This window comes from Perca flavescens, chromosome 2, assembly GCF_004354835.1.
Source record: "Perca flavescens isolate YP-PL-M2 chromosome 2, PFLA_1.0, whole genome shotgun sequence".
Lineage (NCBI taxonomy): Eukaryota > Metazoa > Chordata > Actinopteri > Perciformes > Percidae > Perca > Perca flavescens.
Window position 1 is genome coordinate 35,220,235 of NC_041332.1, and position 17,238 is coordinate 35,237,472.

The window sequence follows — 17,238 nt, forward strand, 5'->3', positions numbered from 1 at the left end:
GGCTCGTTGATCGATGGTGGTGCCTGGACACAAACAGCAATTGTTATTCAGATGGAGCACAATAGGGTAGCGCAGATAAACCCGAGGTTGATTACTCCCCTGTGGGCAGTTAAAGTGTGGCTGTGCGCTTACTTTATTTGTGTGTTTGTGAGCTGCACAGCTCTCTGCAGGCAACAAGGGGAAAAAAGAGCTTAGTCAGCCGCCAACTGGTCCCCCACACTCCTCTGGTGTCGGCTGTCCCCTCATCTCACACACCATGCACACACACACGGACAGGTTTTGGTGATGAGTTACTCATTCGTATTGGCAGGCATCACCCGATTTAATGCTGTCATCTCAAGCGGTGCGGCAGCCTCGTCCCTGCGAGCGTGTCTTCGCTGATTAAACGGCTCTAGCTGCTTGTTTTCTCATCCTTGGATTACATAAACACCAGCGGGGATGGGTGCTTGTTGGCAAAATTTCTACACAGTTTCCAATTTCAGTACTTCAAGTTACGAAACCTTAAAAATAAAAAAAATAAACTACCTTCTATGATACTTTCCTGTTTAAGGAAAGCACATTTGGAGATGGTTTTTGTATAAGTGGCCTTTATTTTTGTCATCTTGATATTGCCTGTTAGGACATTCGGACAAGTAAGTTTTTGTCTCAAATGCTTCCATAAATTACAGAACAATGTAAAGGCTTATTGTACGGATTTCATTATTCCACTGCTTTCTTTTATCTGTCGATACCTTGAGGTGACCTAAAACTGTTCCTTAGTACAAAATAAGAAAAAGATAAGATCGTTATTCAACACCCAGCTCCACCCTCAACTGTTCAATCTCTTAACATTATTCATATAAATTAATATTAAAAACAAACAAAAATACAACATATAAAGAAAAACAGGCCGAAAGAGAACAAACAGGATAATACATGTAAGTGAAACCAAAGGAACAAAGTAATAATGAGTCTCAAAAGGGAACTAAAGAGCTTATATATATATAATCAAATTCAGATGAGTAAGACAACATTATTCCAACACAGGCCTTTCACAAGGCTGGGCACGGAACCAGCAGCCACACGCGTTAATAGTACATCCAGTGGCACCTCTACTTCATCACGAAGAAAGCTCCAAGTAGATGACACTCTGAAAAAAAAAAAAAAAAAGCTAAAGTCAAGTGTGATTGAGCGAGAATGAGGTTTTCATAGAGTGGAATTAATTTGCTAAGCAGCGATCAATCCGGAGAAAACACAATATGATAGGGTTGAAGGCACAACAAACAAACAGCTGAGACATTTGAACATTGACACCATGTCATTTTTGCTAATCAGCCTTGAGCAAGGATTGGAAAAGTACAACCATCAAACCCTTGCATGTTTTGTTCCCACACAATAAACCTACCAAAGGGTTACTGGTTCCAGTCTGTACATAACTTGTTACTCTCGATTAACAAATACCACTTGGAACTCCAGTAAACTGGTATGTTATTGATTTGAAGCCATTCTGTAAAATAAGCACTAACTGCAGCAGATGATCAGCAAATATGTTAAAGACAACAGAAATCATTCACAAAATGCTACACGAGGGACTTCGACTTCATCCTCTTGTTCGTAATAATTAAAGCTATAGCGCGTAGTTTCTTTCGCCCCCATGAGGAATTCTAAGTAATGACAACAATTCTGTCGTTGCATCCACATGATACAAGCCTTCCGTGATTGCACTTCAGGTGTGAAACCTGAACACATCAGTAGTTTACTGGTAGTAAATGTACAGTGTAGGTTTCGTTTGACTCTGAATAAATGCTGCAGAAAGAAAGTTCCCGTGTCTTGCTTCTTAACATGGCAACTAAACAAAAAGAGCCGCGGCAGCACGGAGAGAGCAGCGGCCACTTGAAAAAACTCCGACAGAGAGAGAGGATACGAGCTACCAATCAATTATAAGTATCTAGAGACACAGCTCACGTACGTGATGACGGCAGGATGTTGTTTAGTCACGTATAGATAGGGTTGGGTATCGTTTGGGGTTTTTTCCGATACCGGTGCTAAAACGATACTTTTAAAACGGTGCCGGTGCCTAAACAGTGCTTGAACCGGTGCCTGAACCGAAATACAGTATATTTATTTATAATGTATATAATATAAAATATAAAAAAGGAGCACTAAACGACAGTTGCCGACATTAAAGAACGGCTTGTTTATTGCTGAGGCCTTATGGTCAAAATTAAATGACTTTAATGTGATGAATAATGTAATAAAAATAACTTCTAACAATGACTTATTTCACCAGTAAATTGCTGGTAAACAACAAAGACAAGCACCAGATGGGAAAAGGGTATTTTACAATAACTTTCACAAGGCTGGCGAGTTTCAAGTGAACGCACCGTCTGTGTTGTTTTTCAGACAACAGCAGCTGCAGTCAGACCGTTAGGTCCCCCTCCAGGGAAATACAGTCACACTATACACCGCTTAACGTAAACTGTTTAATCCAGCTACTAGCTAACGCTAACATAGCGTCCCATGCCGCGATTCTTCTGAATTTTAAAGTCAGTCACTGAAATTTTCGTTCTTATTCGGTCTCGTTACTACCATTTACGTCGGAACCGGTGCCATATTGGCACCGCGTTTCGGTACCCAACCCTGCGTATAGATCTTTAGTGCTTTTGCATAACAGTACACTGCAGTACAAGCAGAGGTCTATGCTTCAAACCCATTGGACAAGTTTTGTTTCAGCCAGTGTGTACAGCAATCTGAATTTCACATGGTCTAATCCCTCTGAAGTCAGGCCTTTTTATGGCAGCAGAAACTTTGCAGAATGAGTAACACCTGTTCTTAATATTGCAGTAATGTCTGTTTTGTTGTTGCATGTTTTTGCCTGCTGCAGCAACAGCTGAATTCATAATTTCTCCCATTTAGCCCAAAGTTGTACCAGCTGACATGAATGCTGGAATTCATTCCCCATTTCTTGACTTTTCGAACAATTTAAAAATGGTTGATGGAGCAAACTTATCGCCTAGTTTTTCCAATTAGACAGCTATGCTTTTTCAGCCACGTGCTGTACTATTTATGTTTACATCACGGCAGTGGATTAATTGTACCTTGAACACTGCCCTGTTGAAAGGGTCTATTATCTACAATATGTCTATTATATTCCTCCCAGCTTATGGGGAAAGCTGTAATATATTTCTGCTCTGTAAAAGCAGAAATAGTTTCAGAGAGAGCGAACTCTGTACCACTCGTTTAGCATCACACTACATGGCAGTGCATCTACCGGGAACATGACCTCTAACTCATGCTAATTGAGAGGGAAAAGCCCCATCGAGGCCCTGAGCACAATTTTCTGCAAGAAAAAGGAGCCGGAAAAAGTGGAAGGAAAGGGAGACAGACAGAAAGAATAGAGAAGCTGCGATAAGGCTTAATGGGAGTTGCACAACCCCATGAATTAGATATGATGACCATGAGAGAGCGTTTGTGTTTAGAAAGGGATTAAAGGCTCCTTGCTGCCCTCTCCAGGACCTCGGGCTGGGAATTTAAAGAGCTGTGTGTGCACAGGGAAGGTGCGAGGGAGAAAACGTGAGCTGAGGAGAATGAGGATAAGAGTGAGTGGTAGTGAGGAAAGCAAAAGTAATGACTTAGGCAGTGGTTCTCAAAGTGGGGTCCTTGAAGGAGTTCCAGGGTGTCGCCAAAAAAAAGGGGAATCATTTATTATCACTATAATTTCATCCATAAGTAACACAATGACAGATTGTATGACTATTTTGCTCATGGGTTTCATTCATTTTTTATAATAAAACATCTAAAAGCAAAAGTTCAAACTCAAGGCCCGCGGGCCAAATCTGGCCCCTCGCAGATTATGATCCGGCCCGCAAATCAATTTAGGTTCACAATGGCCCACCTAGTTTTTGTCACTTTTGACAATTTGTAACTTCTTTCAATGTTGTTGTCACTTTTGCTGACGTTTTGGGCACTTTTTGTTCTATGATGGCTGAGGAACTTTTTCCTCACTTCTTTAGGACTTTATGTCAACCAAACTGTAAGTGAGAAGACTATATGACACATGCAATAATACAGTCAAAGATATTTGACTTTTTCGATTCAATAAAAGCATATCAATAAACTAAACATGTCTGGCCCTTGATTTGATTCTTATTTTCCAGTGTGGCACTTAGTGAAGTTGAGTTTGACACCCCTGTATTAGGTAGAGGACCCTGGGAAAAAGTCTTATCAGATGGTGGTCCGTGGTCTAATTTGTGTCAGTTTAGGGGTCCTTGATGTGAAAAAGTTTGAGAACCTATAGAATCACCAAGGGTCCTAAAGCTAAAATGCATTGTTTCTGTTGCTTCAGGTCATAATTAGATTCCTTTTCTTTTGAATTGTAACAAACGTGTGTGTGGTTTGGGGGTTGTTCCTCACAATCAGGGCCACACAGAATCTGCAGACGCAGAATTCCGTAGAATTTTCTGCAGATTTCCCGCAGATTTAAAAAATGTTTTAATCAAGCTCAGGATGTTAACACATCTCCACCACAAGCAGAAAAACCGTCCGCAAAATTTTTCGCAGATTCTGTTTGGGTCTGCTCATAATGTATGTTGTAAGTTTTGTGTGTGTGTGTGTGTGTCCTCTCTACAGGCAAGCGTGGGACCTTGCCGTGGACATCTGCCTCTCTCAGCTGCCTACCATCATTGAGGAGGGCACCGCCTTCAGAGTAAGTGTGTGTGTGTATGTGTGCGTGAATATGAGAACAAAAAACAAAGCTGCAGAGCTTTTCAGATTCACTTGAGAAGTGGAAAGATGCTCCATTTGTACAGGTTAGTGGTAGACTGGTTATCTAGCGTTGATCGATGGCTCTCATCTCGGATCTGTCCACCACTGCCGCCTGTAAACTGCAACAGTTCATGTTTGCACTGCAGGTTCTCCACCACAGCATCTACAGCATCTCTATTAATCTATCAAACACACACAGCCACGCAAACACCTGTTCCCAGTGGATAACATTGTAAAACGTCAGGTCTAATAATTCAAGTGTGAGTGTCACATAAAACGTTGGTTCTGAAACCACTGGCCCCTGCACTGTCAGCCAGTTTTCTGTGTTATATTTACTGACACGGTAAGGGACTGAGATGGAGATGCTGAGTGTAATGGAAACCCGCTGCAAGAAGCTGATTGAACTGATGATGACTGAAGATATCTGGGTCAACAAGACATTTTTGTGCGTGAGTGAGAGCAGACATTCAGCAGATGCTGAACAGACCACAGAGCAGCAACAAGTGCTTCGTAATGCAAACGAATCCAAGGAACTCTGTAAACCGAGAAAGTGAGAGCAGTGCGGCTTTGCCCCATGTTAGCACTTTTATCCGGGCCTTTTCTCTCCTCCACCTGGCCGTCGGAGGTGGGCATCTTCTCCATCGCTCCCCCGGGGGCAGTTTGTCCTCCTCTCCTTCCTCCTGCACTCGGGCTGAAAACACTTACCGTAATTGTGCCTCTGAGGACTACTAAAGGAAAACATCCCTCTCTGTCTTGCTCCCTCTTTCAGGAGCCTTTGCTGATTGCAGGATCCATTCTTTTCTTTAAGCTCACTGTCTTCACTATCAGCAGAAACAAGACCCAACACTCAGTCAGGTTCCTTTCACCCCTTTAGAGCAGTCCCTATGTCCGTTATTACCAGTACAGTAAGTATTAGTAGATAGCAGGGCTTGACATTTTTTCCTCACCAGCCACTGTTGGTAGTGGTTTTCCAATGTTACTAACCACTCAGCATTTTTACTAGCCACAATTTTGTGGGAAATTATGTTATGTTAAAGTTGACTATGGTGTGCTACAATTTACTTGAAGAACTAGCCGGGGCGGCCCGGGCCACCATGCTTCGCCTGTGGGCTGCGCAGTATACTATAAAAAACTATACAGGCCTATACACTATACAGTAATATATCCATCATTGAGCATGGTGTTGTCCTAAAACAACATCCCTTTTTGTCCCCTTCACTTTTACAGTTTAGGTTAGATTGTCCTGTCAAAATGTCTCTGAATGTTGTCCTCTGACTGTCCAGCCAGCATGGCAGAAGAGAGGAGTTGATACATTGATCTGATCTTCAATTATTACCACGTGCCAAGAGCAATGAGTTTGACAAGTTGCAGTGAGTCTAAGTGCTTTTTCTTCACCCTGGGTTTTGCCTCTCAGGCTACATGTAGTCTGCCCTACTTTTATTGATTTCAACTTCAATTGTTATCTTAGGACACTTTACAGATAGAGTATGTCTAGACCACACTCTCAATTCCCACAACAGCCTACATTTGGTGTGACAGCGGCAAGGAAAAACTTCCTTCCAGACAGAAACCTCTGACAGAACCTGACTCTTGGTGGAAAGAGAGAGAGAGAGAAAGAAAGAAATTAGGCTCATAATAATTACAGCAGTGGATATAATGGAATGAAATGATAAGCAGTGGCAACTATAGTAACTGTAAAGATAAAGAACTATGACTAATAATAGTTGTGCAGGGCATAGCAAGGCGTAGAGCAGGATGACGGCAGCGGCAGCAGCTGCAATCCAGGTGCCACCACAATCCAAGGAAACCTGTGTGGCGAGAAAGCACAAGGAGACTGGGGCAGAAGCTAAGTTAGTAACCTGCATTAATGGGACATGAATGCACACAGATATTGGCGGAGCTCCTTGAGTCTATATCATGCAGCCTGAGAGAAAGAGTGCAGGACTAAAATAAGCACCTCCACCTTCTCTGCACTATTTCGGGTAAACAAAAATCTTTCCTTGAAGAAAGGCCTTTGAAAATCTAAATTCATAAATATTTTCTCTTACCTGCCGTCGGCAGTCATGTTAGTTAGAAAATGTTTTTGTATCCGATTGCAGATTCCAACTAAACATGATTTTAAGTAGGCTTAGTGAAACAATAGAGTTTTACATTTCCACCCCAAAGTGCAACATTATACCCACTGTTTGAGGTGTCAGCTCAGTATCTAAGCTCGGCCCATAACCATCACACACCACCTTTGTTTAATGTATCAGTGAGTGTGTGTATGAAGTTAAGCTTTGATTATGCACAAATGAATTTAGCCATCCAGCCGCGAAGCGTTGATATTTTCCCCTCTACATCCATCAACAGTCTACACAACGTAATTCCCACTGCAATATTAACACTCTGCGTGATCAATAGCTATGCGGCCAGCAACCAATCAATCAGGCAAACTGCCATGGCAGCAGAGCGAGAGAGGGAAGGTGATCATGATAGATCAGGATTTATGGCGTTACTGCAGTGCTGTGTCACTTCTTAACTCGTTGTGTCAGGGCTCGTATGAAATGATAAGCTAGTCACTGCAGACTGGCTCATTACTGTGTGTGTGTGTGAGTGTGTGTGTGAGTGTGAGAAAGAATGACTAAGCTTGATAAATTCCTTAAAATCGTGATAGACTGTGTGTTTCTTTTGTTTCCACAGCACAGTCCTTTCTTTGCGGAGCAGCTGACGGCGTTTCAGGTGTGGTTGACGATGGGCGTGGAGAACCGAAACCCTCCTGAGCAGCTGCCAATCGTACTGCAGGTACACACACACACACACACACACACACACACACACACACACACACACACACACACACACACAAACCTCCAATCTCCCTCTGTCTTTTAATTTCAGTTTTTCAATTCCAGTTTGCTTCATTAGCATGACCTGTGAATACATTTGTGTTTCCAAAGCATACTAAGAAAAAAGATTATATATTATTTAGGGCTGTCAATCGATTAAAAAATGTAATCGAATTAATTGCATACTCTGTGATTAATTAATCAAAATTAATCGCATACATAATTAACGGTGCCTGAACCGATACTTTTTAAGAAAGTAAGAAAAGAAAAAAGAATGGTACTAAACAACAGTCGGTGACATTAAAGAAGGGCTTGTTTATTGCTAAGGCCATATGGTCAAAATAAAAATGAGTAAATGATTTGATAATAATCTATAACAATAACTTAGTTCACTAGTAAATTGCTGTTGAACGACCAAAACAACCACCAGATGGGAAAAGGACATTTACAATAACTTCAAATGCACCACGAGGCTGTAGTTTACCAGTTTCATTGAACGCACCGTCTGTGGTGTTTTTCCGAAGGCAGCTGCAGATTGTTAGCCTAGAAATCTAGACGCACCCTAGGATGTTACATACCGGTGTTGAATCCTCTACAGTAAAGTACAGTCAAACTTTACACCGTTTAGCGTTAGCTGTCAGCATTTTAACAGTGTTTAATCCAGCTACTAGCTAGCGGTAGGCTAACGTTAGCTGCTGTTGATTAATCTGCGTTATTTTTTCTCAGATTAATTAATCGAAATGAACGCTATTTTGACAGCCCTAATATTATTATAAATCTTGTATACCCATTTATCTGATTACGTTTTATTTTTATTAAGGTGCACTTATTACTGTACATACAGTACATTACACATTATATACGGCATTAAAGGCAGTTACTTGTTTTCTGTTCTCTCTCTGTTCTGTGATTTTTGATAATTCTGTTTTATTATGCTTATAGTTAGAATTCAGTATGCACTATGAACACATTTTTTATTAGTAGTCAATACTGATGGCTGTAGGAACCAAGGTTTCAATTAAACCAAAACCGAAAGACTCACACTTAAGTGTAGAGAGTGAATATGAAAATACAGAAAATGTGATTAAAGCCACTGTAATGGTGGAATATGCTGCTACATCTTATGCAGGACAGCTGCTGTGCTTTCTTCACTCATTGTCTCATGCTTTGCATATTTCTTTCTGGACAGCAGCATTCCTACACCAATATTCCCTCTTTATTCTGTTGAAATGCAGATTTGAATTAATCTCACCTTGCTCACCTCACCAATCCATCATTTATGTTTGAATTCTGAAATGCCATTTCTTTAACAGATAGAAAAAGCCACCAATGTTGCAGATTCCATATTTGAAAAAGGGCTTCATTCTCCATTATGCTTTGCTCTCAGCGCCGCAAAAGCATCTTGATTACCCACACACATCACCTGCCACCACTAGCTCAGAATATTACCATTACAGCAATACTTTTCTACTGTTTCTTACTGTCCTGCTGCTCTCCCTCTCGTTATTTATTTTCACCGCCCTCCTTTATACAGTACAAGGACACTCTTTCCTCCAGGTCGCCACTATAGGCCAGTTCAACCCTGCAACAAAGCCTGTGACACGAGCAGCGGCTGCTGTGTTCCCTGTAGTGGTTTTAAATGTGTTTGGGGTGCTTTAATTAGGTGAATTCTGGCTAAAACCTTGCCGTAGCTGTTGAGTTACAGCGGTCGGATGTTTCTCCCCTCCCTCTCCCTCGACATCCAACCACCTACCCCCGTCCCATGGGGTTGTACAGTTGTGGTGTTTTATTATATCACAGCGTAGTAATGGTGTGCCGCTGTCCGTGTTGAATGGTAATTTCCTGCTGACTCAGCGCACTGCGAGCCGCAGCCCGTCCATACAGCAGTTCTGTCCGGGACCCGTTAGAAGCTGAGGAAAAGGCAGACTGACTGGAGGTGTGTGTGTGTGTGTGTGTGTGTGTGTGTGTGTGTGAGGTGTGTGTGTGTGTGTGCACTGTTGATGTGGATTTAGAGAGAGAGAGAGAGAGAATAGCCTTTAAGATTACGCAACATTATGCAGCTTTACACCGTGAGGGCAAAGTAATCTCAAGGCTCCTTCCGGCTCTGATGTAACAGATGGACACATAAACAGGTTTTATAACCTTTTAAGCACACATTTGCATAAGATTGAAGTCAAAAGACGAGCGCATTGTCGGAGGATTTGCGATTTGGATGCCAAAAAATAATCTGGCTGTATTTGAAAGATGCCGTTAATAGCAAGAAATGGGCAACAGAGTGTGCTCCATCAATAATGCTCTTTAATGAAATGAGCAACGGGAGGACAACAGAGCTCAGGGATGAGAGATACGGTGCAGCGTTGTCTTGACCACAGCCCTTCCATCCAGCAAGGATTAACAGATTTTGCAAAGGGCATTACAACGTCTCCTAAAGTGAGGCCACGGTAACGGACGTAACATTCACACACATTTGCCAATAGGCATCAGCGATTGTGGTTAAGGCACGCATGTGCATCATAAGATAACATGACGGCGTGTGTCTCACAGCTCGTACACACACAGCATGATGATGCAAATTACTCACTCATCACACTAAAGGAGATTGCAGTGAAGGTGTTACACCAATAAGGAACACACACACACACACACACACACACACACACACACACACACACATTCTTACACATTTTAATATAGCAGTATTGCTGATGATGAAAAGTACATATTGTGTATCAATCAATCAATTTATTTATTTATATATTTATATTATATGTGTGTGTGTGTGTGTGTGTGTGAGACATTGTGCAAAATGTTCAAATCAGTTTGAAAAGATTTTTTTCAAGCTTGGATCAGAAGAGGTTTAGATTGTGTTCTTGCTTGTTGGCTTTTCTTATTCTTAGAGAGCACACACACACACACACACACACACACACACACACACACACAAAAATGTTTCCACGCTCTTCCTTGGAGCTGCAGGTAACCCTGGGCCGGTCTTCCCCCGGCTTCCTTCCGTCGGTGTGGTCACGCTCGCCAGGGTGAAGTCACGGAGAACACAAATGATACATAGTGTGTTGGTGAAAGTGTCCGTGTGTGCGTGTGTGTCTCTTTGTGTGCGTTTATACCTGGGTTCCTCCATATGCTCATTCCCACACACACTGTGGGACAGTGGGTGTGGACCGGTGTCCAGCCCGCACACAGTCTCTGTTCTGTATGCTTAATGCTTAGTGCTGCATAAACGACACACACGCATACATATACATTTTTAGCACATACCATATGCCTGCTTAAAATAGTTCTCCTTGGCCAAAACTGCTACATCGTGATCCCATTTGGCATCCCCGTCATACACGTTAACCAAAATGTGTACACACACACACACACACACACACACACACACACACACACACACACACACACTGGTATTGTTCTAAACCTGTATCTTCTTAAGAAGCCAAGTGAAATAGCAGCCAAGAGGATGCACCCAATCGCCCACACGTTTTCTTGCGTACAAACACAAACACACACGCACACACACTCACAGAGTAAACAAGCGCGACCTGGTGCCACTGTGTTAGCAGTAGTGGTGTGAGAGCCACCTGTTTCCCCTCCACCTCCTCACCCTCTCTGCCGTTTCTCCCGCTGTCCTTCCTGCCCCTCCTCCTTTAATCTCAGACTTCCTTTCAGGTTTGGAGGCAGCACAGATGACCTCTGACCTCTGCTCTCTTTCAGGTCCTCCTCAGTCAGGTGCATCGGCTACGAGCTCTGGACCTGCTCGGGCGCTTTCTGGATCTGGGTCCCTGGGCCGTCAGTCTGGTACGTTAACATACTGTGCCTGTTAGAAATGTTTTAAACCAGTGGTCAGATTTAATTAGCATGGCATTTGGCACCCCTGGCTGGCCTCATATAACTGGATCAAATTTACACCCAGCAGCAACAACATTGGCTGAAAATTGAAGCCTTTTAAATGGTGTGAAAAGGTACTGTACAGTGTACATAGAAATAAAATGGATTCACCCATTTGATTTCTCATCTACTGTATCTAGCCATGCAGATTTCAGTTTCAGTTCCAGTTTTATGTACTGAGGTTTTGAGATATATCTTGAAAAAAAAAACTCAACAAGACAGCCTCAGACTTCTTTCTAACAAAGTCACACATTGTATTCTAAAAAGGAGTTAAACTTTTAATAGCAAATTATTCAGTCTTATAGTAATAGCAAGACATTTTAAGTAAATATGCCAATTAACTGTCTTTCCGAGAGTTTGATAAAAAGGTCGATTCCACTCTGATGTCTGTGCATTACAGAATAGGTTCACCATTTTCCAGGTCTGTCTTAAAACAATAGTCAGGTAAATGTTGAAACATTGTTTCCTTGCTGTAATCATACTGACCATTAACATGTCCTTTCTTAATGCACTTTCAGTGTAAGTCATGGGGGAGAACATCCACAGTCCTCATTCTGTGCAAAAATGTATCTGTAGCCAACATGAGGCTTTAGCTTTCTGACCCACACAAATGAAGCATTTATCCTAATATGCTAGCTGTTTCCCCCCCCTACCTCCAGTCTTTATGCTAAACTAATATAAGCTAGTTGCTACCTCGCTCCAGCTCCATACTAAACGCACAGACATGAGTGGTATCAATCTAGTCATTTATCCCTCAGAAAAAACTTGGAAAAAAATGTATTTCCTGAAATGTTGAACAATTTTTTTTATGGCTAAAAAAAAAAAGAACTCTCAGCTAGCATGCTGAACAGAGAATAAATTGCTTTTTAATGAAACAGCAAAGTCCCATGTTGCAGCTGCAGCAGACTACTAACCTGGCAAGCCAGAATAATACCACTGACATTCACTTATTATAAGCTGAGACAAAGGACAGACATTTGAAATCAAATTGCAATTCTCATCCCAGCTCCTCCTCAGCTAAATTCCATTCTTGTGTACCTGTTTACGTTTCAGACCACAGGTGTGTCTTGGTGGTCACACTTGGACACACGTTCTGCAAGGCTCGTGTCATAACTGCAATATTAACACTGCTCAATAAACACCAGTGCTCTGTCTGTCTGTCTGTCTGTCTGTCTGTGTGTGTTTGTTTTTCCAGGCCTTGTCTGTAGGGATCTTCCCCTACGTATTAAAGCTGCTCCAGAGCTCAGCCAGAGAGCTGCGGCCTCTGCTGGTTTTCATCTGGGCTAAAATCCTCGCTGTGGACAGTGTAAGTTATGTAAAACGCTCACAAACATTCAAATCATGCAGCCTCATCTATTCTAAACTCTTTTGTTTTATCAGGTTTTTAACGTCACAGGTTGATTGTCGTTATATAAATTCTGTCCGCTGCACCTAATGACTAACACAAAAAAATAACAAAAACATGTTTGAGAATCAGATTTTTTTGTGTGAATGAATGCATGATGTTAGGGGCCTCAATCTATATCTTGTATATCTCGGCATTTTCGACCGCACTTAAAGGTAGCTTCATTTCACGGAAAAAGAAATGAAACGGAGCAACTGTGCTTTGTTGTTGCAGGAAACAGTCAGCTGTTACACAAACTCCTGGGCAGTTCAGTGTGTGTGTGTGTGTGTGTGTGTGTGTGTGTGTGTGTGTGTGTGTGTGTGTGTGTGTGTGTGTGTGTGTGTGTGTGTGTGTGTGTGTGTGTGTGTGTGTGTGTGTGTGTGTGTGTGTGTGTGTGTGTGTGTGTGTGTGTAACCCTTAAAACCCTTTAACACGTTCTTGTTGCAGTGATGGAGGCACTGGTGTTTCCTGTTTACTGTACGGGACTCTCACACCACCTCAAAACGGACTGAAAAGTCTGATCCCTGGTTACATGCTGCCTCACATCGGGTTGCGTTTTTCCAAAAGTTGAATCCGTCTCAACTTTATTACAGTACTGAAGGAAAAACAACAACAAAAAACTATTATTGGGATCCCAAAATTAAAAATCAAATTCCTACCCAACAAACAAATATCCAAATAGTCGAATATTCGGATCTAGCCCTAATGATTTTGCATGACTGAAAGAGAGAGTGCACTCAAACCCTGCATGCTTTCATTAAAGCAATATAACTGGGGTCAGACATTTTGACAACTTAACAATGGACTATGTTGATTCTAAGTTGCTTGGGTGGTTGGTTGGTTGATTGGATTCAAAATCTGAATTTGGTAAAGATGCTCCAGTTTTCTCAGTGCAAGTGATTCTATTTTTGGATAATGAAATACAGTATTGCTTCATTTTTTCAAAAAGAGTTATGTTTTTGGGTTGTCCGTCCGTCCATCAGTCTGTCCATCCCATTCTCGTAAACGTAATATGTCATGAATGCCTGAAGGGAATTTTTCTTCAAATTTGCCACACATGTCCACTCAAGGATGAATTGATTAGATAATTAGATACATTATTTGGGTTTGGTGGTCAAAGTTCACGGTTAGCTCACAAAAAATGTTTTGCTGTCAGAACTTAAGAATTCACATTTCACACAAATGTCAAATAGGATGAAATGATGAAGTGATGACATTTATCCCAATTATCCCAAAGGTTAACTTCACTGGGACATCATAGTGTTCTGCAAAAACACTTTTCTCATTCGATGCCATAACTCAGCAGAAGAGGAGACATTTGGTTGGAAACTGAGTTGGTGACACTTATCTTGAAACTGGGGTGATTGTATAGATCTTCGAAGATCTATACAATCACCTCAAGTGCTGCCGGTTGAAAATGTGTGTGATGCATCCACATTTTGCCCCAAAAAATACACTTACCTCTTGAAATTGCTTCAAAGTCGTCACTATGTACAGTATACCACGTGTCTGGACAGACATGGATGTGGACTGCAACTTGGCGGAGGAATACAACCACAAGTAATAATTCTAGTTATGTTAATGTTTCAATCAAACAGTGACCTAGACTTGTAAGCTGAACAGCAAGTTATGTTTCATATTGCAGCAGACTGCAAAACACAAATCAATCCTAAAGCAGCATCAGGTAATTTTAAGTTAAATGATTCACAATCATAGACAATAAACATCTTGATACTGACAAACTTAAGTTTTATTTTCCCATACGCCTATATACATGGTTTCCGCAGGGTCTTAAAAAAAGTCTGACATTTTAGGCCTTAAAAAGTCTTAAATTCGCTTGTTTTCTAGGTCTTAAATCATAATAAACAGATCTTTATTATCCTACGTCCATATAAGGCTACCTCTAATGCTCTTTTTTTTTTATTCCGTGGTGTTGTAGTTCTTTCTTTTTTTCTTTTCTGCAAATACATTTCACTGTATATGTACAGATTATTATTACTCCGTGTCGCTTTTATTCAATTTGAATAAATGTACTTAATTATTTACTTTGCTAGTACTTTTGTGACTCTGCATTTCATTGTACTTTAATGTAATGATATAAGTCTTAAATTTCATTCATAAAGGTCTTAAAAAGTCTTATATTTGACTTGTTGAAACCTGCAGAAACTCTGTACATAGGACATTTTCATTGAAAACTGTGGTTTGGAGGTACTGCCGTGGGAGAAACAGACAAATGATCCCTGTAACAGGAATGCTGTGTGAGTATAAAGTGACCTGAAGCAACATCTGCAATGAAGTGAACCTTTTTCCTCTTTGTGTGTGTGTCTCTCTCTCTCTCTCTCTCTCTCTCTCTCTCTCTCTCTCTCTCTCTCTCTCTCTCTCTCTCTCTCCCTCCCTCTCTCTATCTGTCTCTGCAGTCATGTCAAGCTGACCTGGTGAAAGATAACGGACACAAGTACTTCCTGTCGGTGTTGGCCGACAGTTACATGCCAGTGAGTATCTGCCAGTCCCATTTGTGAAGAAAGTGACACGTGGGATTTAAAAATATATATATATAATAGAAAGGGATACATATTTTTCCTCTCCTGTGATATTGAGGCTAAGCTTATTACTTTACTGAAAGGAGTTGAAGAGTTCAACAGAAAAGCGTCCGATTGTAGTATGAAAGTAGATATTTTGACGTAAGATAAGTTCTCACTGTTCCTTCTCTTTGTTACAGGCTGAGCATCGAACCATGGCTGTCTTCATATTGGCTGTTATTGTCAACAGCTACAACACAGGACAGGTGTGTGTGTGTGTGTGTGTGTGTGTGTGTGTGTGTGTGTGTGTGTGTGTGTGTGTGTGTGTGTGTGTGTGTGTTGGATACATGTGTATTTCCGCACTGCTGTGCGTTTGTTTGCCAGGAGCCCAACCGGAGAATGAACAAAATTCTTTCATGCACTTCCCTCACCACAACCTCGGCAGGTTCTTTCGGGGCCAGCCGTCACTTTGAGAGATTGCTATATATCGCCCATTGTGTGTTTCTGGGAGATATTGGTTATGTGACAGTTTTGTCACCAACAACCACCTCTATAATCTCTGTCTCCGTCCCAGCCACCTCCATGGTGACACTTTATCACCGCAAGTGTCACCTCGGCCTGCTCCTGGCCTCCGGTGTTCAATCCCAGAAGCCTTTTGTGCCGGTTGCTGATCAAACGTCCAGGGGTGCGATGTTGGGATGATGTAGCTTGTCATTTCATGGAGTACACACACACACACACACACACACACTCACTCACTCACTCACATTTCCACAAAGAAATATTCCACCATCACTCCCTTTTGCATCTGCTCTCTGCAGTTATTTTTCTGTCTAGTTGCAAATGTCATTTGACATATTGTCTTTATTACCTGACAGTAAATTATCTCTTACTTTCTCCCCCACTCTCTCTTTCTCCATCTCTCTCTCTCTCCACCTCTCTCTCTCCCCTCTCTCGCTCTCTCTCTCAACATAACATAAATGTGACAAAAAAGCTATATGTACTCTCAAGCTCAGAAACACCCATTTTTCTTCCATACCACAGTTCCTAAATGCTCCTACCTCTCTCACAGACCTGTAAATAATAGATGCCCCCGTCACCCCCCACCCCCCAAAAAAAACATTACAGAGAGACTCTCTGCCTGCATCTCCATTATTTACCCCTCTTTTAACAACAGCACTCATTACTGCGCTATCGCTGTTGCAAACATGTCAACGAGCACTGGTGTCTCAATATACCAGCTCTCGGTGTTCTGCTGGGAGGCTTGTTTAGAGCTGAGGGAACCACATACTAGCAATCTGAGGCACGTGAAGAAAGTAGACAAGGGGGGGGGGGAGACCAAAGCGCATTGTCGCTGCTGATAAAAGATTTTTTTGTTATGACTCCTCATTCTGTAGGACACAAAAAAGGTTTCTGAGCACACCAAACAGTTCCATTTATTGTGGCTCATGTGGGTGTGAGTTGTTGCGTTACAGCTTTTGTGTTCGCCAGGAGCATCAGAGTGCTGACGCACATGACTGTCGTGTTGTTGATATGACTAGATTATTGTTAGATATATTGTTACCATAACTTCTTAGTCACCACAAATGCCATTATTTATGTCAACTGCAATGATTGATTGATTGATTGATTGATTGATTGATTGATTGATTGATTTCTGGATAAAGACAAATAAAAAACAGTAATCCAAAGGATAACATGCTAAAGTAAAATACTTATTTCCAGCACGGTCCTTGGTGTTTCACATGTAAAACAATATACAAAAAAGCAAACAAACCATTATGGAAAGACATACAATATGGAGGAGGAAATTGAAAAAATATAAACATCACGTAAAAAAAAAAACTAAATGAAAAACAAA

General features: G+C 41.5%; 1 protein-coding gene across 4 annotated transcripts in view; it reads left to right on the forward strand.

The window, feature by feature from the left end:
• The window catches only part of rptor (regulatory associated protein of MTOR, complex 1), a 261,324-nt gene that overhangs the window by 170,592 nt on the left and 73,494 nt on the right, over positions 1-17,238 (forward strand). For all 4 annotated transcript variants that reach the window (XM_028566774.1, XM_028566789.1, XM_028566782.1 and 1 more), the window contains exons 11-16: positions 4,609-4,684; positions 7,426-7,527; positions 11,301-11,384; positions 12,670-12,780; positions 15,276-15,350; positions 15,578-15,643. In XM_028566774.1, the coding sequence (XP_028422575.1) occupies positions 4,609-4,684; positions 7,426-7,527; positions 11,301-11,384; positions 12,670-12,780; positions 15,276-15,350; positions 15,578-15,643 (514 nt within the window). The remainder of the gene's footprint in view (positions 1-4,608; positions 4,685-7,425; positions 7,528-11,300; positions 11,385-12,669; positions 12,781-15,275; positions 15,351-15,577; positions 15,644-17,238) is intronic.